The 24,366-nt window shown below is 40.2% G+C and overlaps 1 protein-coding gene across 1 annotated transcript; it reads right to left on the reverse strand.

Annotated features, from left to right (window-relative positions):
* Positions 1–12,268: 12,268 nt before the first annotated feature.
* On the reverse strand, positions 12,269–18,516 carry LOC144338871 (uncharacterized). The gene is made up of 2 exons (XM_077989773.1): positions 16,611–18,516; positions 12,269–13,244 (listed from the first exon to the last, which is right to left on the reverse strand). The coding sequence occupies exons 1-2, from the start codon at positions 17,557–17,559 to the stop codon at positions 12,421–12,423; spliced, it is 1,773 nt and encodes a 590-aa protein (XP_077845899.1). The 5' UTR covers positions 17,560–18,516; the 3' UTR covers positions 12,269–12,420.
* Positions 18,517–24,366: the final 5,850 nt, after the last annotated feature.

The following is a 24,366-nucleotide window of genomic DNA, read 5'->3' on the forward strand; positions in this document are numbered from 1 at the left end:
GTCTCATTAACATCCAAAAGGACTGAGCCCCAAATAAAGAGTCAAGTTAACTTTTAAACATTTCACGGGGCGGGGGGAGGTCTGTGCAGTAGAATCATATTACAGAAGTGAGAAACAAAGACAGTTATTCAATTAATTGAGACATGTATTACATCAGTTCTTATTTTTCAAGGAATAACATGTTTTGTGACTTGAGTGTATCTGTCTAGCGACCTTGCAGCTGCACAGCTAGAGAACCAGGGTCTTCACCATGACTGGGAAAGGAGGAGAGATAAGGCTCACTAGCCACAGAAAAACAGGCAGTTAATTTTTAAAGGGCTCCAGCTCTTTCTCTTTCTTGGGGCAATAGGGTTTTCTTACATACAACTGAGTTTTTGCTTACACATTCTTTAATTTCTTTTAATTCTTGTTCCAAATGCACTCCAGCCTGGGCAACAAGAAGGAGGCGCCATCTCAAAAAAAAAAAAAAAAAAAAAAAAATCAAACAAACAAATGATAACCCCTCACACACACATGAAAAAAACCCCACAATTTCTATGAAGTTGTGACTGACTGTTTTTCTTATGTACAAAAATACAGTGTAGTGAATAAGGTAATAGCCAGTGAATATGACCTAGTAGCCATGAGTATGATAGGATTAGTCTAATGAACAGCATTTTTTTTTAATTTAACAATTTAATAATAATCAAAACAGTAGACTTGGAATGTTCTCAACACAAATGATAAATGTTTGAGGTGAGAGATACCCCAATTATTCTGATTTGATCGTTACACACTATCTGCCTGTATCAAAACATTACATGTACTCCATAAATATGTACAGCCATTATGTCAACATAATAATTAAAAATGCAAACTTTAAATGAAAAAGTATATATTTAATAAAATACTTTAAAATTCTATTTCAAATCTATATGTTGACTGTTATCTCAAGTTTATCATCTCTATATATCCAAATTTAGCATGATCCAAAGAGAACTCTTGATTCTCATCCCCCAGAACTGCCTTTTCTTCAGTTTTACTATTTGTCCATATGTCACCACTTAGTCTTCAAAGCCAACAATGAAAGGATTGTATGAGATTCCTATTTTCCCTAACCCTATGCAACAAATGCATCAGCGAGTTCCGTTGGCTACTTCCAAATGGCCACCCACTTCCATCATACGGTCAACTTTTATTCCCACCTGACATTGATTTCAAACATGTTCAGCTTCCCACTTGGTCTCTCTTCTGCTGGGAGAGCAAAATTCACCATATTATTGCATTCTTCTCTTATGCAAAATGTGTCCAGTGGTTTTCCATTTTGTGTAAAATTAAACTCAAAACTAACCAGTCTTGTTTTTGCTGTGGGCATATGCCTGTACTATTCTCTTCGCAAAGTTGGTGGTTACCTTCTTCAATCTTCCCATAATTGTCCTTTGCATTTTGGAAGTCTGCACTGAAATACAGCCTTCTCTGACCATAAAATTCTGAACATAACATTTGAAGAAAACACGGAAACCTGTCACATGCTAATTTAGCACACATATCTTCAGATGATTTCTCTGTACGGTTAACTCAACATTCTTCTTGAAGTAGCTTGGGATTAGACTTCAAAATCCCATTTTCCTCCTCATCACTACACTGGAAAGGAAATAAATAGAAATCATCCAGCACTGATAAGGTGATCATATCTAAACCACTGCAGAGAAGAAAAATCGCACAGCTACGAAAGCAATTTGGTCTGCAAAAAGGCAGGCTTTATATCTTCCCAGAGGCTTATCATCCTGGACATATAATTTAAGAAAAAGTACTTGAATGAAAGATGCACTGGCGGTTGTTCAGAGAACAAGAGAATGAAATTGACTCTCATCTATGTGAAATGGATCTCCAGGACAATAATCAGTCTCTTCTGCTCCTAAACTTTGAGTAATGAAATAAAAGTAAACGCCATGTCTCCCTATGAGATGTGGAAGTTGGTTTCTTTGGCTTTGTGTATTATAATAATTAAGATTAATGAGGATTTCACATTTATATTTCCATAGTTAGACTTATGCAACATGTTTGTCTCTAGACATAATCATCTCTTGAATTGACAGCAATGATATATGAAACTTTACATGGTAGAGAGTGTAGGGAATTCTCTGCTATATCAACAGATGTTTTAAATTGCTAAATTCCATCATTTTAGTGTAATAAATATTGACTGAGGGCTTATTTTATCCAGAGTGTGCTCTAGCCTTGGGTATATTCAGTGCTAAATAAAATACAGTCCTTACCATCCTGATAGTTGCTATCTAATGAAGGGATTTGGGATATAACATTAATTGTTAACAACAGTGACTGTTAATAAATGGTAGTTTTGCTTCCTCTCTCCAGGGAACATTTGGCAATGTCTGGAGATGCTTTGCTTCTCACCAGCAAAGGGGAGAAGATTCTACCAGTACCAAGTGCAGAGACACCAGGGATGCTGCTATAGTATCCGATAATTCCCAGGACAGCCACTCACAGCAGAAATATACAGCCTCAAATTCCAACAGCACTGAAGTTTGAGAAATCCTATTTTACAACTTAAGGGAAACAACGCATGAATGTAATGGACTTTTAAATCCTATATTGCTATGGGTATGTGTATTAGTTCATTCTCACACTGCTCATAAACATATACCCAGGACTTGGTAATTTATAAAGAAAAGGGGTTTAATTGACTCACAGTTCAGTATGGCAGGGGATGCCTCAGGGATTGTGATAGTCATGGCAGAAGGAGAAACAAACATGACTTTCTTCACATGGTGGTAGCAAGGAGAAGTGCCAAGAAAAGGGGGAAAGGCCTTTCGTAAATCTCTCAGATCTCATGGGAACTCACTCATTATCATGAGAACAGGATAGGGAAAACTGCCCCGTTATTCAATTATCTCCCACTAGGTCCATCCCATGACAGGTGGGGATTATGAGAACTACAATTAAAGATGAGATTTGGGTGGGGACACACCCAAGCCATATTAGTATGTTAGCAGCGAAAGTTATCCAAGTTGCATGGCACCAAAATATGTTGGTGGTAGCCAGTTCATATAAGTCTGCAACAACTTAATTCTTGCATCCTCAGAAGAAAGAATTTAACCGAGAAGCACAAGGTAGAAGGAGAGACTGAGGCAAATTTGAGAGCAAGAGTGAAAGTTTATTGAAATGCTTTAGAAAAAGAATGAAAGGAAGTAGAGTATACTTGGAAAAGGGCCAAACGAGTGACTTGAGAGATTCAAGGGCACAGTTTGACATTTGGACTTGGGGTTTTATACATTGGCATGCTTCCATGGTCTTTTATTACTTCTCTCCTGATTCTTCCCTTGGGGTGGTTGGTCTGTATTTACAGTGACCTGCTAGTATTTGGGAGGTAGGCATGCTCATTGTGTTTATGAAAGGCTGTGCACATGCTCACTTGAAGCATTCTTCCTTACCAGTCAAATGTCCCAGAAACTCGTATATTCATTAAACTCTGCCATTTTGCCTCTTAATGTGCATGCATGAGCCCACTAGTCCAACTCCAGAGATCTTGTTGGAAAGCTGCTGATCACCCAATTCAGATGTTTACTATTGGGAAACTGCCTTTCCCTAGCACTGACTGATGAATGATTTTTTTAGAGAGATACTTAACAATGACCAGACCATCATCTGATGGTCACCTGACATTCTGGTATATTTATGAAGACTGTGAGGGCTACTAGAGAAAGGAAATACAATTGTATTTGTATTTTACATTTATGGCCTTGAAAGAGTAGCCTGTATTTTATGAAAAGACTGGTATTTGGCTGGGGCAGTGGCTCACGACTGTAATCCTAGCACTCTGGGAGATCGAGGCAGGCAAATCACAAGGTCAGGAGATCGAGACCATCCTGGCTAACACGGTGAAACTCCATGTCTACTAAAAATACACACACACACACACACACACACAAAAGCCGCGCATGGTGATGGGTGCCTGTAGTCCCAGCTACTCGGGAGGCTGAGACAGGAGAATGTCATGAACCTGGGAGGCGGAGCTTGCAGTGAGCCAAGATCCTGCCACTTCACTCCAGCCTGGGTGACAGAATGAGACTCCATCTCAAAAACAAAAAGAAAAGAAAAGGAAAGGAAAGAAGAGGAGAGGAGAGGAGAGGAGAGGAGAGGAGAGGAGAGGGAAAAGAAAAGAAAAGAAAAGAAAAGAAAAGAAAAGAAAAGAAAAGAAAAGAAAAGAAAAGAAAAGAAAAGAAAAGAAAAGAAAAGACAAGACTGGTATTTAATGCAAGGAACTCTGGAGTTAGATACCTAGTATCTGACTAAGGCAGTGACAGGCTGCCTTAGTTTGAGCAGGAAGTTATATGTGCAGTTTGAGGCATCTTGGAAGCTGGATGGCAGCCCATTTCTACTACTGACATCCAACACTGAGAGCTGTGGCTTGTGAGAAATCACAGATAAAGATAACATTGCATTGAATGACCACCTTTGAAACTAACAACACCCTCAGGTCATATTCTACGCTTTCTGTATTCAAAATCTCTTCTTTAAGTAATAAGGTATAGTTAGGGCATGGCAATTTTACTAGAGTCTTATTGTGCTTTACAGTAACTTGAATATGAACTGAAGGGCTGCTAAGTTCATTCAAGCTTTGTCTCTTATCATTACTGGAAAGCAGTCCAAGTGGTTAGAGCTTCAAATAGCTCTGCGTTTATATTGCATGTGTCCTAAGTCAAGTGGGAAGAATACTTCTGTTGAACAAACATGTTCACATTCTTTGGATATATGTGAGTTTCTCCTATCTAGTGTATAAATTTAGTATTGCTGATCTATAATAAGTTCATGTCAAATGACAATACTCTTCAAGGTAATTATGTACGTTCTGAACATCATACAGTGCCCAGTTTACAAGAAAAGGAAAATATGGGGCAATGAGTGAGGGTTACTCCCCAACCCCAGGTTCTGGAAGCTTGTGTTGATAAGAATTGACATGGCTGAGAGAGAGTACAAGAGCTATTATTCTTTGTGAAATCATCATTCTCTGTGGCAAATTGGTTTGAGACATGACATGCCTTTGCAAGATAGATGCTACATAAATATATGGAGTCATCCTAGATTCCCAAAAATTGTGGACTGGCTGAAGAAAGTGTGGTCCATATACACCTGGAATACTATCCAGCCAGAAAAAAAGTAATAAATTACATCCTTTGCAGCAACACAGATGCAGCTGGAAGCCATTATCCTAAGTGAACTAATGCAGAAAAAGAAATCCACATATCTCATGTTGTCACTTATAAGTGGGAGCTAAACCTTGGGTACTTAGGGATATAAACGTGGTAACAGTAGATACCGAGATCTCTAGAGCAAGGAAGGAGGGAAGGGAACAAGAACTGAAAAACTACCTATTGGCTACTATGTTCAGTTCCTGGGTGACAGGTTAATTTGTACTCCAAACCTCAGCATGATGCAATATTCCCATGTAACAAATTTGCACATGAAACTCCAAATCTAAATTCAAATTCAAAATACAATGCTATATAGGACAATAAATACTCTAAGTTTTGTCACCACCATAAAATACCCAAAGTCCAATGTACAAAAACCCACCTCCATCTCCATGCCAACTCTTAGAGAGTGTTGAAATGCATCCTGCTTAATTTCAGCATACATTTATTTATAAAATCTAGAGTATACTCCAGAGAATGGGTTTTATGTAATCAGTTAATGTGTTTGATTCTATGCACAATATTCTGAAGACCCTTTGGTGGAGATCTATATACAATCACAATAGTTCTCTCATACAGTATTAAAAGAGAAGCAATTCTTTCTTTAAAGGGTGACTTTCTCTAGCTCCATTTGGGGATATAGATATAGAGCTTCAAAACTCTTTTTTTGTTTGTTTTGTTTTTGTTTTTGATTTATGCATAGAGGTAATCTGCTTTTTTTCTTTTTTTGAGACAGGGTCTTGCTGTCTTGCCCAGGCTACTGGAGTGCAGTGGTGTGATCATGGCTTACTGCAGCCACAACCCCCAAGAATCAAATATTCCTTCCTCCTCAGCCTCCCTAGTAGCTAGACATACAGGCATGAACCACCATGTCTGGCTAATGTTTTCTTTTAAATTTTTGTAGAGACGAGATTTGTTGCCCAGGCTGGTCTCAAACTCCTGGGCTCAAGCCCTCCTGCCTCCTTGGCCTCCCAAAGTGCTAGGATTATAGGCATGAGCCACCACACCTGGCCAGATCTGCTTTTAATGATACGTGAGAAAATCTTCCGACTTATCTTTGATTTCTACATTATCACTAAACAAATCTATACATATGCTAAAACCCGCGCTACAGGATGTAAACCATATACTTGTGTGTTATAATGGAATTTTAATCTATAAGTATCTCATCAGTTCCATAGACCCCCAACACCACCACCTTTTACACAACCTGGATGTTTATTTTAGTTAAGAATAGCGAAGGAAGAGCTTAATTTCAATTTCTTCACAATTGAGAATTGTTGAAATTCATCAGATAATATGACTAAGGAGAATAGTTTTACCGTATTTTAGGAACTTTGATACTGTCTTCCTCTTGATCATCTCAGCATTAACTTCACTTCTACAGGGTCTGACTGTCTGTGATTTTGATGAAAGCAAAATTCTGATGAAAGCAAAATTTGATGAAAGCAAAAATTCTTTTGAAATTTGAAGATGTTTATACTAAACTATAAAAATCAGTAAATGGATACAATTGCATGAAAGATCCTACTAAAAGTGAATTGACAATTTGGAATCTCATCTAGAATAAATGTATTGCTTAAAAGAAAAACCAGATAGAAAGTATAGGAGGGAGAAAGGAAAGATAGATTTTGTACACTATATACTTACAAAAGTATTTGGAGGAAAAAAATGGGATTAATTTTGGAGAAGAAATAATAAATTTTAAAAAGGAGAAACTATTTGAGCCAATGATAGCTTAAGTTATCAGAGCAAACGTGCCCAGCAAACACTTTGAGGAAAGACTGAATTAGATAACAGAGAATCAATAATTAGGAAAACAAGAGAAAACTTTCTTGAGCTTAAGATGAACTTGAGGTATTAAAGTAAAACTGGACAAAAAGAATGTTACTGGATGAGAAGTTAAAAAATATGACTATAGATGTTTCCTTGCCAAAATTATGTAAATAAAAGAACCCAACATTCTAGAAATGAGTGGTTACATAGATGAGAAAGAGATTCAAACTAACATAGGATTTCTCCATGGTAATCATAAGCCCCAAGAAGTAATCAAATAGTTTTGAGAGAGTCCTGGAGAACAGTGTGTATACAAAGGTATTGATTTAGTATATAAAATTTACATAGCATATAAAATTAATTAACAAATATATTTATGTGAAACATGTTTTCCAATTGCCTTTTCTCACATAAACACATTAAACTATGTTACAAGTTGCACCTCTTTCATAAAAAATTACTGTGACATATTTTCCTTTGGACAAAAATTTATAATCATTCTGGCTTTCTACAAACTATAGCATTATAATACAAAGTTTTAGGAAGAAACTCCAAAAGTATGTTAAAAAATGTAAGTAGAACTTAAAATGGAAGTAAGCATGCTATATCATATTTATGTGCTTGGACACATTTAAAACTGATTTGCAATTGATAGCAAACCATGTACATTAATTTAAAACATGATGTATATATTTTATAAATGCAAACATTTTATCAAGTATGATGTGAGAACATAGAACTTAACCATAATTAAAAGAATAAAGTTGAGAGCTGCAGTGGCTCAGGCTGGTTGACCTGGCACATAAAGAGGTAAGGCTTATCATTCGAGGCCAACCTGGGCAACATAAAAATCTTTCATTCATTAGAAGAATAATGTTTTTATGTATCTGTATATACATATATATACACAGATGTATGTACATATATATACACACACATATACATATTTGCATGTCAGTAGAAAACAGTTTATATATGATATTCAATAACTTATTAACTATAACACACACATACCTACAAATATACAGTATTCACAGGGCACCATCTTTTTAGTTCTATAATTTGCTTTTTCCACTGAATTAAAATTACAGTCTTATAGTTGTGTATATTCCCAAAAACAGAAATGATTGTATATATATAGTTTATATATATCACACGTATATATGCGTGTGTGTGTGTATGCACTGTCATTTTTTCTACAGGAATTCTGCTGTAAGGTGATGAAATGAAAAAATTAATCTATTTTTTATAGGCACAATCTAAACATTTAGGTAAAAGGTACACTATAAAATAAATACTATATTTCTGTGAAAAAATGTGAAAGAGAGTTTTCTATCTATACCTCTTCTCAAATAATGTTAGGTAGACAACATTAATCTGAGCTTCCTTTCTCTATATATTGCTAAGGTTTCCCCAGTGCTGGAATATTTCTTTGAAGCAATGTTTAAGTAAGAGCTTTATGCTTTTCCAGCTTTTGTGTGTGTGTGTGTGTGTGATTTAATTATCACTTTCCACTAGAAAGAAACTGTAATGTCAGTACTCAGTGACGGTTATCACATCCCTTTCACTATCTTTCCAGGTAGGAGACAAGTCATCAGGTAATTATTACGTATTCAACATTGTTTGAAAGTTGTCCTGCTTGTAACAAATACTTTCATTCATTAACACCAAACATCTTGAGATTTCTTTAAAAGGAGTATGTTCAGATTACATGATTTCAACATCTTCACTGAAATGAGTAAAAATAATTAGGTAATAAATATCACATTGTATTCCTGATAGTATCTCCAGTAATTGTGAAGCACGGTTAGTTTTCTGTGCTGAGTTCCAACAAGTACCATGTGTTTTCCTCTGAGATCAGCAGTTCAAAGCAGAAGAGCCTATAATCTATTGCTCCTTTCCATTATAGTAAGTTTTTATGTGCCTCTAATCCCAGCTACTTGGGAGGCTGAGGCAGCAGAATCACTTGAGCCCGGGAGGCTGCAGTGAGCCAGGATCGCACCACTGCACTCCAGCATGAGCAGCAAAAAAATAAAAATACAAAATAAAAAAATAAGTTTTTTATGGAAGGTAGGCAAATTTTAAAGATAATTAGAATATACAATCCTCCTTGTGCTATCCTCCTTGATGTACACATGTAGATATACACTTGATATTTTGATGAAAAATTCATTTATTCAAAGGGCATATTCTCATGCAAATTTCCAAATCCATTCCCAGGATACGTAGAAAATGGTAGTAATTCTCATTGAGAGTTTCTACTTGACACTATTTTTCTTGTATGCACTTAAAAGAAAGATAGACAAAAGAAATTTGCAGTCTAGAAAAGGCTGCTTGCTTTTCATAATTTAACACTTTTCCAGAGATACTTCCCTCTCCTTTAAAAATTACCAAGCAAATACTCTATATCAGACAATTAACAAGCTGATGATGTATGGTGAGCAAATACAGATTTCACAAGATTGCCAATGCCCAAATGACAAGTCTACTCCATTAGTGTGTTCCTTTGAGGCACTGCTAGACATGGTCATCCCCATGGGATACAACCAGTTTTTACAAGCAAGGCCACTAAAACGTATCTGGCTTAGTAGCTGAAAAATCATGTATCAAGGTACTTCAGTAAAAAGATTAAAATATAAATTTTAGAAACTTCTACTTTTTCTAAAATTACTGTTAGAGTATTTCTTTCTTTCTTTCTTTTCTTTTTTTTTTTTTTTTTTTTTTTTTTTTTGGCTATTTGTTTTAGAAATGGAGCCTCACTCTGTCACCCAAGTTGATGTGCAGTGGTGCAGTCTCAGCTCCTGCAACCTTCGCCTTGCTGGTTCAAGACATTTTCATGCTGGTTCAAGATGTTCTTGTGCCTCAGCCTCCTGAGTAGGTGAGATTACAAGTGTCCACCACCACTCTCAGCTAATTTTTGTATTTTTAGTAGAGACAAGGTTTTATCATGTTCCCAGGCTGGTCTTGAACTCATGATCCCAAATGATTCACCTGATTTGGCTTCCCAACATGCTGGGATTACAGTCTTGAGCCAATGCACCTGGCCCTGTCAGAGAATTTCTATCAAGCTTTAGCACATACTAGAAAGCAGAGTTAAGTGAATTTCCCATGCGACTCACAAATTATTAAAAAAAAAAAAAAAAAAAAAAACTTAATAACACAATTTCAATTTTTCCAAAAGCTGTATATTTTTCCTAATCCTTGTCTGAAATCCAGGTTATCACATAAGGCCAGCTTCAGTTGTTATGCCCAGACCGTTTATTCCCCGAAGAAGACCACCAGAGTCCAGAGTCAAAGCTAAGCAGCAAGGATCTTTATTACAGGTTCGAACCTGGAGCTCTCACTTGCTCGTGAAACGAGACGGGCAGGAGAGCTCCCCTACTGAGCTCCGAACAATGTTATATAGTCTAAGGAAAGTAGGCATAGAATCATTATACAAATTAGAGGTATGATTGGCTGGAGTTTGAACAAAGCGATTTGGCAAACTATGATTGGTTCCCGCCATTTCTGATATTTCAGTACAACCCTTGAGGCGGAAGAGCAGTTTTACACAAAGGCAGTTAATTATATTGCATCAGGTTGCACGACCAGTTTATGGCTATCTTGCTTAAACACACCTTGTGACCTGGCTATCTTACTTAAACATTCCTTGTGACCTGGCCTCAGAAAGAGAAACATGTACTTACAGAACTTACGAAACCTCTGGTACGTGCAAAGATTAGAGAGCAGAACAAGGCTGTAGTGGGTGGGGGGCGGGTACACATCTATCTTTGTGTCCTTTCATTTCTCCCTTCTCATAAGTAACTGGATGTCCAATCTTGGATTTCCAGAGTCTTATAATATAGCCTCACTTTCTGGGTGCAGGAGAGGCTGGTGATGGCTACGGAGGACCATTAGTTGGATGGTATCAAACCTTTCTCTGACAAATTGTAAAATTTTATTTACCACACAGGGGCCTATAGTGAATAGAAGTAGTAAAGACATTAGAGGGCCTAAAAGGGGTGCCAGAAGGGAAAACATTGAAGAGCTCCACCAATTGTTAGCGGCTGTAGTGAATTGTTGCTTTTTCATTTCTAAGCTTAGTTCGTGTAGGCGTTGGACTCTTTCCTCAACTAACCCTGACTCATTTATATAGAAACAGCATTCTTCTTTGAGGAACATACAGGTACCTCCTTTCTCAGCCGTGAGTAAGTCTAAGGCTCTGCGGTTTTGAAGGGTGACCTGTGCTAGGGAGGTGAGCTGCCGCTGAAGGGAGGCTAGGGAATAGGCGGAGTCTTCCATAGCAACAGAGAATTGTTGTAACAGCTTGTCGTTTTCTATCATGGAGTGTTGTAGGGCCCCTCCTGCTAACCCCGCTGCGACGACAGAGGTGGTTAAGGATATTCCGGCAATTAGTGGTAGAAAAACTGCTCGTCTATGTCGCGCAGTTTTAGCTGGGGCGGTCCCTGCCCAGCCTATGAACTCTGCCAGGGTTAGCAGTGTCAGTCGGGGAACTAGGGTAACAGGGATACACAACTGTCCGTCAGAGATGCTTTTGGACAGAGTTTTTAACAGAGTCATATTACACCAGAAGAACACACCAGGGGGAGCATATATGGGACTATTAGAGTATGTAGCCGATTGGTTGCAGAGGCTGTTGCTAAATGCCGAATAACAATAGGGGTATTTCTCTTGGTATGGGTCACGGTACAGGGCTACATAGGGTATCGTGACTATCGATGAGTTAAAACCTGTATAGTTTGTGGGAGGGGAGGATAGAGGAACAGCCGTTAATGGTGGTCTTCCTAGGGTTGCACACATAAAGCAAGAGGACAGGTCGCCTAAACCAGTGAGGTTGGCGAATGCTAGCCCTTCCCGTAATAGAGTTAGCCAGGAGAAGGGCTGCAAGTCTTGTGATAACTTGGTTTCTTGCCTGTGGATTTGTGTGTGGATTAAGGGTGGAATCTGGACTAGACTTCTCCACAGATATAAATGGCTACTGGGCCAGGTACTAGTTGATGAGTAATATACTCCCCCATGTTGTGGGGTTGTCCACCGAGAGTCCCATGGGTCTCTAATTATCCAAGTGTAAGTGACGGGAGACTTAGTTTTGTAAAAATACCACCCTTGTCGTTCTCTCCAGTATCGGACAGAGTGCGTCTTACAGTAGCTATATGGGCAACCTGCACTCTGGTGCCACCAATAATTTTTACAATTATATTCAGTTTGATCATATTCAAAACAGATCATGGGTGTTGCTGGTTGGGCAATCTGGAACCTAGTGAAATTGAGGTAAACTATAGTATTACAGCCTGAGGGGGGGCAGTCTGTGCTAGCTAGCAGTTTACCCGCTTGGGGGGTTTCCCCGGGGTGAGTTTTGTTTTCATAGAGCCAGAACCTCCAGACATAGGGATTAGACGGCGCAGCAGTGAGGAGAGTCAGATGCATAAGGCATAAAAGCATAGGTAAGCTAGACATGGTTACGGCTATGGGGATGACGGCGCAGGGTTAGCTTTAAGGGATTGTTCTTAGCTTTGTCTACAGTCCATGTAACCGGTGCTCCAGACAGCTCGAGAAGGTCGGATGTTGGGTCCACTGGTTTGACGTGTGTGTAGTGGATCCACGAAGCGATGCCTTCTACTTTGAGAGCGGTGGGAGTAGTCAGGAGTACTTGCAGTGGTCCTTTCCACCTGGGTTGAAGAGTTTCTTGCCGGTGGCGCTTGACTAGGACCCAGTCTCCCGGCTGGAACGGATGAGGCGTCGGCGGAGGTCCTGCCTCGTACAGTTCTCGTAGTCTGGGCCAAATTTCCTGGTGAATTTTCTGTAAGGCTTGTAAGGAGAACAGGAGCTCAGAGACATTTTCAGTTTCAGGTTTGAGTAAGTCATCTTTTAGACTGGGGACCAGGGGTGGGGGTCTGCCATACATGATTTCATATGGTGTGAGGCCTAGTCTGTAAGGGGTATTTCGGGCCCGGAACAGAGCGTAGGGGAGAAGTACTACCCAATTAGCGCCAGTCTCCATGGTCAATTTAGTTAAGGTCTCCTTCAGAGTCCGATTCATCCTTTCTACCTGTCCTGAGCTTTGGGGCCTATAAGCACAATGTAATTTCCAATTTGCCCCCAGAATGGAAGCCAAACCCTGACTTACCTTAGCAACGAAGGCTGGTCCATTGTCTGACCCTATTTGGACGGGAAAGCCATACCTGGGGAGGATTTCTTCCAAAATTTTCTTTGCTACAACCTGAGCAGTTTCTCTCTTAGTTGGGAACGCTTCTGTCCATCCTGAAAAAGTATCTACAAAGACAAGTAAGTACTGATACCCATATTTTCCAGGCTTTATCTCAGTAAAGTCTATTTCCCAATAGATACCAGGCCTAGTTCCTCTACACCTAATTCCTGTGGTGGTCTGGGTTTGGGGGCAAGCGTTGTTTAGTTGGCAGGCTTTGCAATTTGTTGTGACATCGCTGGCCAGTTCAGCTATGCGCCTGATTCTAAACTTGGCGTGCCTGATTAAGTCCATCATTCGCCGGGCACCCAGGTGGGTTGTCCGGTGGATGTGTTCCAACACCTGCCATCCTAATTTTTCTGGTAGGATGGTTTGGTCATTTATATCAGTCCACCACCCATTTTTAACCTGTTTTAGTGGAAGCGTGTTCATCCATTCGCGATCCTGTTCGGTATAGTCGGGAAAACATGGCAAATTTCGCGGGCCAGGATCGGGGAGCTGGAGCGCGAGGAGCTGACTGGGAGCTTTTGCTATGCTCCTTGCGGTTTGGTCGGCTAAGAAGTTGCCTTGAGCAATTGGCGTAGTTGGTTTCTGATGCCCAGGGCAATGTACAATAGCCAATTTCTTTGGTTTCCACAAAGCAGTTAATAGAGCTAGGATCTCTTGCTTGTTTTTTATTTCTTTGCCTTCGGCTGTTAATAGTCCCCTTTCTCTGTAGATGGCCCCATGTATGTGCGCAGTAGCGAAAGCATAGCGGCTATCCGTGTATACTGTTAGTTTTTTCTCTGCCCCTAGGGTGAGGGCCTGTGTAAGGGCTATCAGTTCGGCTCTTTGGGCCGATGTCCCTGGAGGCAAGGGTTCCGCCCAGATTACCTCAGTCTCTGACGTTACAGCCGCTCCTGCATACCGCTGGCCTTGGTGGACATAGCTGCTGCCATCAGTGAACCAGGTGAGTTCTGTGTCGGGGAGCGGACGATCTTGCAGGTCCTCCCGCACCCCATGCACCTGAGCCAGTATCTCAGTGCACTCATGGGACGGGGCGTCCAAGTCTGGATTTGGCAGCAGTGAAGCAGGGTTTAAAGAGGTTGGGGGCAGAAAAGTTATTCTGAGGGGGTTTAACAGCAGTCCTTGATAGTGGGTGAGCCGGGCGTTACTCATCCATCGGTCCGGCGGCTGCCAGAGGACGCCTTCAATGGCATGCGGGATTATAACACGCAACTCTTGCCCCATGATAAGTTTATCAGCGTCTCGGACCATTAGAGCAGTTGCCGCGATTATCCGGAGGCAGGGTGGCCAGCCAGCAGCCACTGAATCTAATTTTTTTGACAAATAGGCAACTGGCCTCTGCCAGGGGCCTAGGTACTGTGTTAACACGGCTTTTGCAACACCCTTACTTTCATCCACGTATAAGTGGAAGGGTTTGGAGACATCAGGGAGCCCCAGCGCGGGGGCTGATAACAAGGCAGTTTTGATTTGCTGAAAGGCCAGCTCAGCCTCTTCCGTCCAATTGAAGGGCTGCCGTTCCTTTGTTGCCTGGTATAGGGGCTTGGCTAACTCAGCAAATCCGGGTATCCATAACCTACAGAACCCTGCCGACCCCAGGAATTCTCTCACTTGCCGTGTTGACTGGGGTCTAGGGATGCGTAGGACTGTTTCCTTTCGGGCTTTGGTTAGCCAGCGTTGCCCCCCTTTTAATAGGTACCCCAGATAAGTTACTTCCGACTTGCAGATCTGAGCCTTTGTTGCTGAGGCTCGGTAGCCTAGCTCCCCCAGAGTCTTCAGGAGGTCCTCAGTCCCTCGAACACAAGTTTCCGGGGACCTGGCCGCTATTAAGAGATCATCAACATATTGCAAAAGAGTTATTTCAGGGTGTTGCCGCCGGTACTCACCCAGATCTTCATGAAGGGCTTCATCGAACAGAGTTGGCGAGTTCTTGAACCCTTGTGGCAGTCTGGTCCATGTTAGCTGACCGTTGATGCCCCTCTCAGGATCCGTCCATTGAAATGCAAAGAGTTCTTGACTTTTGGGAGCCAGAGGAAGGCTGAAGAAAGCATCTTTTAGATCAAGAACGGTATACCACTGTTTTTTGGGATGTAAGGCACTCAGAAGGGTGTATGGATTGGGCACAGTGGGATGTATGTCCATGACCCTTTTATTAACTTCTCTTAAATCCTGTACTGGCCTGTAGTCCGTACTGTTGGGTTTACGAACAGGTAACAGTGGAGTATTCCAGGATGAGTGGCAAGCCCGTAGGACTCCCTGGTCTAGGAGTCGGCGGATATGGGGCATAATTCCTTCTCTTGCCTCCAGGGGCATAGGATATTGCCGAACCCGAACGGGGTCCGTCCCTGGCTTAACTTCCACAAATATGGCAGGTCGATGTTTAGCTAGCCCCAAGCCCCCAGTTTCTGCCCACGCTTCAGGGAAACGCTGGAGCCAAGAGTCAATTCCCTGATCGGGGGGCTTTTGCTCTTGATGGAGTCGGTACTCATCTTCTAAGGTGACAGTCAGGATAGATATTGGCCTGTTTTGGGAATCAGTTATCTTGGGCCCTTCTGGCTCAAAGTGGATTTGGGCCCCCATCTTTGTCAGCAAGTCCCTCCCTAGTAGAGGGCAGGGGCTCTCTGGGATTACTAGGAAGGAATGGGAGACTTTTCCCGTTCCTAAGTCTACAGTCCTCTGGGTTGTCCAGGGGTATTTTTTGATGCCTGTGGCCCCGTGCACCCAGGATGTTTTCTTAGACATTTTTCCAATTGGTTTGGTTAGGACTGAGCGTTCCGCCCCAGTATCGACCAAGAAGCGAACTGGGGACCCCTCCACTTGCAAAGTTACCCTGGGTTCGGGGAGGGGGTCCGAACCCCGTCCTCCCTAGTCAGAGTCCTGGGTAACGAGTACGGAGGTAGGGTTAGCTGGTCTCCGTTTCTTTGGGCAGTCTTTAATCCAGTGGCCACGTTCCTTGCAATAAGCACACTGATCTTTTTCTAATCCTTGCCTAGGGCCTTGCTTTTTCTGCTTTCTGTTTTGGCCATTTCCTGCCTGGGGGAAAGCTGCTACTAAGACTTTCGTCATTTCTTTGGTTGCCTTGAACTGTTTTTCTTCTGGAGTATCCCTATTATTATAAACTCGCTGGGCCATCTGAAGGAGGTCCTGAATCTGCTTTCCCTCTAAACCTTCTAATTTCTGGAGTTTTCTTTTAATATCTGGTGTTGCCTGGTTTACAAAGGACATTACTACCGCTGCCTGATTTTCCGGTGCTTCCGGGTCCATAGGGGTAAACTGCCTGAAGGCTTCCATTAATCTCTCTAAATACACAGCGGGGCTTTCTGTCTTACCTTGTAACACAGAATATACTTTAGCCAAATTGGTGGGCTTGCGAGCTGCAGCCCGGAGACCCGCCATTAGAGTCTGGCGATAAATGAGCAGTCGTCCCCTACCTTCTGCCGTGTTGTAGTCCCATCTGGGCCGGGTCAAAGGGAAAGCCGCATTAATGAGGTCAGGATTTGCAGTTGGCTGGCCGTCATCTCCTGGAACCAGTTTTCTGGCCTCAACTTGGATTCTTTCCCGCTCCTCCGTTGTGAACAGGATTCGGAGGAGCTGTTGACAGTCATCCCAGGTCGGCTGGTGAGTAAACATGACACTGTCTAACAACGAGGTTAGATCTTTGGGATTATCTGAGAACCGAGCATTTTGGGACTTCCAATTGTATAAATCACTGGTGGAAAAAGGCCAATACATGAGACGGGAGAGCCCGGTATCATCGAGCGATCCTATTTCTCTGAGAGGCAGGGCTACAGTGGAGTCAGGGAGTCGGGAAGCTTGGTCCCGCTGTACGCGGCCTCGTGTTCGGCCGGCCGGCCCCCCCAGGTTACTTTCACTCTCGGCTGCTTCCGCTTCTCGGTTTCCCTCTACGGAAGCACCACCCTGGGGGACTGGGTCCTGCGGGATAAGGTGCTGATATGGTGGGGGAAATGTGGGTTCTAACGTTAGGGGGTCCTGGCTGTCCGGCAGCACAGGGGCCGAGGGAGCAGAGGGAGTCTTTTGTCTTGTAGGTCGCGTTACTAGGACTTTGCAAGGCTCAAGGATGAATGGAGTTATCCAGGGTGGTGGGTTTTCCACAAGATCCTGCCACACTAGAATATAAGGAATTTGATCAGGATGTCCTGACTGCCCTGGCAGGAAAATCTTAGTTTTTACCTTAGTAATAATAGAGAGACAGAAAGTTCCTTCAGAGGGCCACCCTACGCCGAAAGAGGGCCACTCCGAACGGCAGAAAGTAACTAGCTTTCCCTTCTTTAGTTCTACGCTTAAGTTACGCCCCCGAGCCTTCACATCCTTAAAATTGGTAACAAGGAGTGAGAGCGGCGTGCTCTGGTTGTTGCCCATCTTTGGACTGCTCCTACAAGGAGAAGGGGGGACGAAAATGAGTGTGAAGCAGAGGGGAGTATCCGACAGGTCCGGTCCTGGAGGGGGAAGAAAAGGTTTTATGTTTCGTTTTGGGCTTACACTTAACACTTAACAATAACGGACAGACAGTAATAACGATGAGCATTCGCGAGCGCGTGTCGGACTTCCGACCTGAGTCAGACGGGGCAACCAAGGATGGAGGCCCCCAGATGGGCACTGGGGAATGTCTCCCACCAGTCCCGAGTGGCTGTCTTCTAGCGCGTCCGCCAAGACCGTGCCACTTACAGAACAGACCAATACAGATTACAGATTACGGATTTCGCGAAATTTCAGGGAGACAGACAGAGACAAAGACAGAGACAGTGACAAAGCCGGCTTACCTACAGATTAAGATCCGTTGACTTGGGGGTCTGGTGGGCTTGGGGGAAATCCCGGACGAGCCCCCATTTGTTATGCCCAGACCGTTTATTCCCCGAAGAAGACCACCAGAGTCCAGAGTCAAAGCTAAGCAGCAAGGATCTTTATTACAGGTTCGAACCTGGAGCTCTCACTTGCTCGTGAAACGAGACGGGCAGGAGAGCTCCCCTACTGAGCTCCGAACAATGTTATATAGTCTAAGGAAAGTAGGCATAGAATCATTATACAAATTAGAGGTATGATTGGCTGGAGTTTGAACAAAGCGATTTGGCAAACTATGATTGGTTCCCGCCATTTCTGATATTTCAGTACAACCCTTGAGGCGGAAGAGCAGTTTTACACAAAGGCAGTTAATTATATTGCATCAGGTTGCACGACCAGTTTATGGCTATCTTGCTTAAACACACCTTGTGACCTGGCTATCTTACTTAAACATTCCTTGTGACCTGGCCTCAGAAAGAGAAACATGTACTTACAGAACTTACGAAACCTCTGGTACGTGCAAAGATTAGAGAGCAGAACAAGGGTGTAGCGGGTGGGGGGCGGGTACACATCTATCTTTGTGTCCTTTCACAGTTATGAAAAAAAAAAAAAGGAATCTATCCAGATGATATGATTTGACTCTATTCCCACCAAGATCTCTTCTTGAATGCTATTTCCCATAATTCCCATATGTTATGGGAAGGACTTGGTGGGAGGTAATAGAATAATAGGAACAGGTACCTGCCTGCTGTTCTTAAGTTCTCAAAAGATTGAATGGTTTTATAAGAGATTTTCCTTCTTGACTTGGCACATTTCTCTCCTGCCACCATGTGAATAAAAGATGTGTTTTCTTCCACTTCTAGTATGATTGTGGGTTCCCTGAGGCCTCTCTAGCCATGCAAAACTGTGAGTCAATTAAACCTTTTTGCTTTACAAATAAAACAAAGTCAGATATGTCTTTATTAGCAGCATGGGAATGGACTAACACCTCAGAAACCCTGAAGGTTACAGTTGCCTAATATTTCCAATAGGATTCCTAGACATGACTAAATTTTTATTTTAGGAAGTATATGTAAAAATAAACAAATTCTATTTACCATTAATCTTTTTAAAGATAAATCTGGCAACTAAGGTACAAAGTCAAGGTCCTTTCCACCTGTCTCCTCCATAGAGAACTTTCTCCTCCCTCTGAGAACCAAGTTCTGATTTTTTTTTTTTTTTAATCTTGCCAAATTCCTATCTAAAGTTTCTGGAGAGGCATGCCCTACAAACCATAAATTTGCATCAGATGGGTTTTATTTAACCCTGTATATTTTAACTTACTTTCCAATCTGACTCTGGCATAACAAGGGAGAAAATAAAAATGTTTTACACCACAATATCCTCCTTGCCACACCTTGAAATTGTCATGCAAAGTCTCTTTTGGGAAAAATCAGCATTCTATAGAGAATTCGCTTTCCCCTTTGTTTTCCTGACATCTTTTCCAGATCCAGGAGAAACTGAGATATAGCCTAAGGTTTTTGTGTGGTGTATTGATGCATGCTGCTTGTGAGAAGGACACCACAGTGTGTTACCACTGAGCCATTTCTGCATTTCTGCCTCTTACATGTTTCAGCTTGTAATCAACTAAGACCCAGGTACCCTTTTAAGTGTGATAAGAAACATTTTATAACCTAATCTCTCTGAAGTCTGCCATCTGAGATCTTTGTCTGCAGAATAAAACTTGGTCTTCCCAATTTTTTATCTTAACCTGAACATATCCTTTCTATAATCCCAGGTCTTCAGATAAACTCAACCAATTATCAATCAGGAAATATATAAATTTACCTATAGCTTGGAAGACCCCAGTTTAAGTTGTCCCACTTTCTTAAACAAACCAATATATTTTCAAAATGTGGTTAATTGATGTTTCATACCTCTCTAAAGTATATAAACCGAACTCTACCCTGACTACCTTGGACACTTGTTCTCAGGATCTCCTGAGGGCTTTGTCATGGGCCATGATAACCCAGTCAGAATATATCTCTTAAAAAATTTGACAGAGTTTGACTCTTTACAATAATTTTGTGCCCACTGTGGGGACTCAGGGAAGACCTAGGTCCCTAGGTCCTGAAGGAGTGGCCTGAACTCAGAGCTAAGCTACCAGAATGACCCATTGAAGTGTACACACTTCAAGCTTCTCCTCCGGTGGAACTGGTAAGTCCTCCTGAACCCTGAACCTCACTAAGGTTGATATGTGCGACGTGGAAATATTTCACTTCCAAACTACATGAAAAAGCTCCAATTAAGTAATTTAAAAATGTTAAGTGTTTATCAGATTGGGAAAATCTAGTACAAAGGCCTTTTAATTTACATAAACTTGGTAATCTTTGATAAAAATCAATTTAGTAAATTTAATCTCAAAACTCTCCAGTAATTTAAAAATCTTAAAGTCACTTAAAAATCTTTAACTCAATCTTAAAACAACCATCAGGTTGTTTTTACACCGTTGGAAATTTGTATTACTAAAAATTAAAAATTGTACAAGGGTAAAATATATTTTTGTTTAAATTTTATAAGCACAGGATGTCGATTTTCAAAAACAAGTAAGGTTTTTGTGGTTAAGAAACTATTTATTGTTTCCCAAAATGTTGATAAAATAAAAATGGTTTTCATAAAATTTGCTACCTAATAAGCAGAGAACCTCTTTTCTAGGGGTAATTGAACAGAGCTGCTAAATTCTATAGTGTCTAATAGCTCTCATGGGCTGTTAGATTTGTAAATATCTTTTCCAAGGTAATAAATATCTTATTTTTAAAAAAGGTTGCTGTGGTTAAGGACAGTTGAAGAAAAACTTTTTCTTTAAAGCTATCTGGGGGCGGGGCTTGGTGGCTCCCAGCACTTTGGGAGGCCAAGGTGGGCAGATCACGAGGTCAGGAGATCGAGACCACCCTGGCTAACACGGAAAAACCCCATCTCTTCTAAATATACAAAAAATTAGCTGGGCATGGTGGTGGGTGCCTGTAGTCCCAGTTATTTCAGAGACTGTGGCAGGAGAATGGCATGAACCCAGGAGGCGGAGCTTGCAGTGAGCTGAGATCATGCAACTGCACTCCAGCCTGGGAAATAGCTAGATTCAGTCATAAATAAATAAATAAATAAATAAATAAATAAATAAATAAATAAATAAATAAAATAAAGCTGTTTCGGTATTTTTTTTGCAAGCAAATTTACCTTTCTAAATTCTTAAAAATTTAGATTTTAATTTTGTGATAATATAGTTGTCTTCATACATTCAATAATAGTTTTTTAAAACAATTGAAGCCCCATCAGGGAGAACTGTCTGGAATTTTAGGATCACTCCTCAGACAAAAAGGATGTACTCATCAAGTCTGAAGCCATCAAGTTAACACGCACAAAAAAAATGAATAAAATCAACTTCTATATACAAAGTTGTTGAAGTTAAAGATCTAAATAAAAAATTAATTCTATGTTCATAAACTAATAGGCTTAATATTTTTAAGATAGCAATAGTTTTTCCAGTAATCTACAGATTCAATGAAATTCCCACCAGATTCCTGGCTGTCTACCTTCAAAAAAATTAAATTTTATGCTGAAATTTATATGAAATTGTAAGGGACTCAGTATAGCACAACAATCTTCAAAAAGAGCATGGTAGAAAAACTCACACTAAATGCTATCCCTCTCCCTTATCCGCTCCCCACAATTCCTAATGTAAATGATGAGTTAATGGGTGCAGCACACCAACATGGCACACGTATATATATGTAACAAACCTGCACGTTGTGCACATGTACCCTAGAACTTAAAGTATGATAATAAATAAATAAATAAATAAGAAAAACTCACACCACAATTTCAAAATTGCATCAGAGCAACAGTAAATAAATGTGTAGTAATGGCACAAGGTAAATTATTTAGATTATCTGAGTAAAAAGGATTCCAGGGAATGAGAGAGCAAAAATAGTGCAGAATGAGCCAATTCAAATACCTGCCTCTCCAAAGAAACATAAAAAAAGCAGAATTGTTAGAAATAATTTCATCAAAATTCTTGAAAACTGACAAAGTTTTACAGCAAATATGTAAATATAGATTTCTTAAAAAGCAATAAAAAAGCAGAAATGCATATGAAGATTTTTAAAATTTTCTTGTCCTAACCCCTTCCCCACATAATGTCCCTGAAGACAGAATTCCAGGTTCCCAGTGTGAAACTTTGCCAGTGGTTCCAGAAGGAGGCAATCTAGTCTTTAAGTTACTTAATACTTATGTTAAAAATTTTTCTGGGAGCTACGTGAATATCAAAGTTATCTTCTATCTTCTGTCTATGGCAGAAGCTAATAAGTCTGAAAAACTGGGAAGAATGGTTTGAAAATATTAAATAAAAAGCCTGCAGCTGTGTAGAATAAGATTATGGTTGACACATTACACCACTTAAAGCCCAGAAGGACAACTGATATTCAAATGTCTTTCAAGAATTAGAGTACTCAAAAAAAAATGGGTAAGCTAAAAAAGTAACAATCTGGCTGGAGAAAGTTTTTTAAAGAGGCATGAGAAGATCCTCATTTTTAGCTCTGGCCAAATTTTAAGCTGAGTTCAGCAGGAAATGAAGTTTAAAGCAAAGTTTAAACAGTCTGGTTATACATTTAAAAACATTTTGAGCACAGAGCTATCTACAAAAGCTGGAGGAGGTAAGGTTTTCTTTCTTCCTATTTTTCTTTTATATATCCTGGAATTTAAGGAAATCTCTGTCAAAACACTAGCAGTACACACCCTAATGAATGGGGCTTCACTGACTACCTACAAGAGTAATACAGTCTCTTTTAAATTACTTTGGAAAAGACAATAAACAAACGAACAACTACAGTTTTCAACAAGAATAGCAAATGACAGGAAATTGGGTGAAATTAATTTCTAGAATTATCCTATTAAAATATGCAAATGTGTCACTACTAACAAAATATTACAAATAATACAGAAAAATAGAAAAGCATAATTCATCAATGCCAAAAAAATTTGCCTTGTGCTAAAAAATTACTGAGAACACCAGACATTATAATATTATGACAAAGCCTTTAAATCAACTTTCTCAAATCTTTAATATGTATGCACCAGAAAAGGAGAGTAAAAACACACAAGGCAAAAAACTATAAAACTACAGAACATGGAGAAATTTAAAAAAGTAGTGAGAAAAAAACCACTTATATCAGTAATTCATTGATTAAGTAGTTGAAAAGTCAGTAATGGAATCACTTAACAGTAACATCAATCAACTGAATTTAACTGATTTTTATAGAGTAATATATACAACAGCAAAAGGCACATTTTTGTCAGGATTACATGGCAAATTCACTAAGATAGAGATTACATTCTGAGACAGAAAACAGACCTTATAAATCTAAAGAAAAAAAACTAATATATACTCTGAAAATATATTAAAATTAAACTTGAAATCAATAGTAAAAACAGTTGAAAAACTTTCACATAATTAAAGATTAAAACAAGTTCTGAGGCCGGGCGCGGTGGCTCAAGCCTATAATCCCAGCACTTTGGGAGGCCGAGACGGGCGATCACGAGGTCGGGAGATCAAGACCATCCTGGCTAACACGGTGAAACCCCGTCTCTACTAAAAAATACAAAAAACTAGCCGGGCGAGGTGGCGGGCGCCTGTAGTCCCAGCTACTCCGGAGGCTGAGGCAGGAGAATGGCGGGAACCCGGGGGGCGGAGCTTGCAGTGAGCTGAGATCCGGCCACTGCACTCCAGCCTGGGCGACAGAGCGAGAGTCCGTCTCAAAAAAAAAAAAAAAAAAAAAAAAAAAAAAAAACAAGTTCTGAGTAACACATGGGTTAAAAAAGTGTTGAGAAAAATGTAAATATTTTGATGGTAATTAAACAAAGATACATCTGATAAAAATCTGTGGAATGTAGCAAAAGACATACTTAAAGAAAATTTAAAATTTGAATGCATATGCCAGAAAAAAAAGATCTAAGAAAGAATAGCATAACCTTCACTAAAAAAGAATAAAAACTGTCAATGTAAATCTAAATGAAACACAGAATAAAAGTTATAGAAGACATCAACAAAATTACAAACAGCAAGTCAATAGAGCAAATCAACAATGAGAAAGACATTCTTTACAAACATCTGTAAAATTGATAAATTCATAATCACACTAGGAAAGAGAAGACATAAAAATTACTGATTAAAAATAAAAAAGATGTCATTACTCTTAATCCTATGAACATCAAAAGGAGTGTAATACATATAAAAAACTATCTCATGAAAACAACTTTGATAACTTCATAAAATAAACAAATTATTTAAAAGAAATAATCTCCCACAACAGAGACTGAAGGACAGAGAAACAATATAAATAGGCCTATCTGTAT

Source organism: Macaca mulatta, chromosome Y (genome assembly GCF_049350105.2).
Source record: "Macaca mulatta isolate MMU2019108-1 chromosome Y, T2T-MMU8v2.0, whole genome shotgun sequence".
Taxonomy (NCBI): Eukaryota; Metazoa; Chordata; class Mammalia; order Primates; family Cercopithecidae; genus Macaca; species Macaca mulatta.

Coding starts and splice junctions, on each gene's coding strand:
- LOC144338871 (XM_077989773.1), bottom strand. CDS start 17,559: ATGGGCAACAACCAGAGCACGCCGCTCTCACTCCTTGTTACCAATTTT. Junction 13,245..16,610: donor GGACTACAACACGGCAGAAG/GTAGGGGACGAC, acceptor TTGTCTTTGTAG/ATACTTTTTCAGGATGGACA.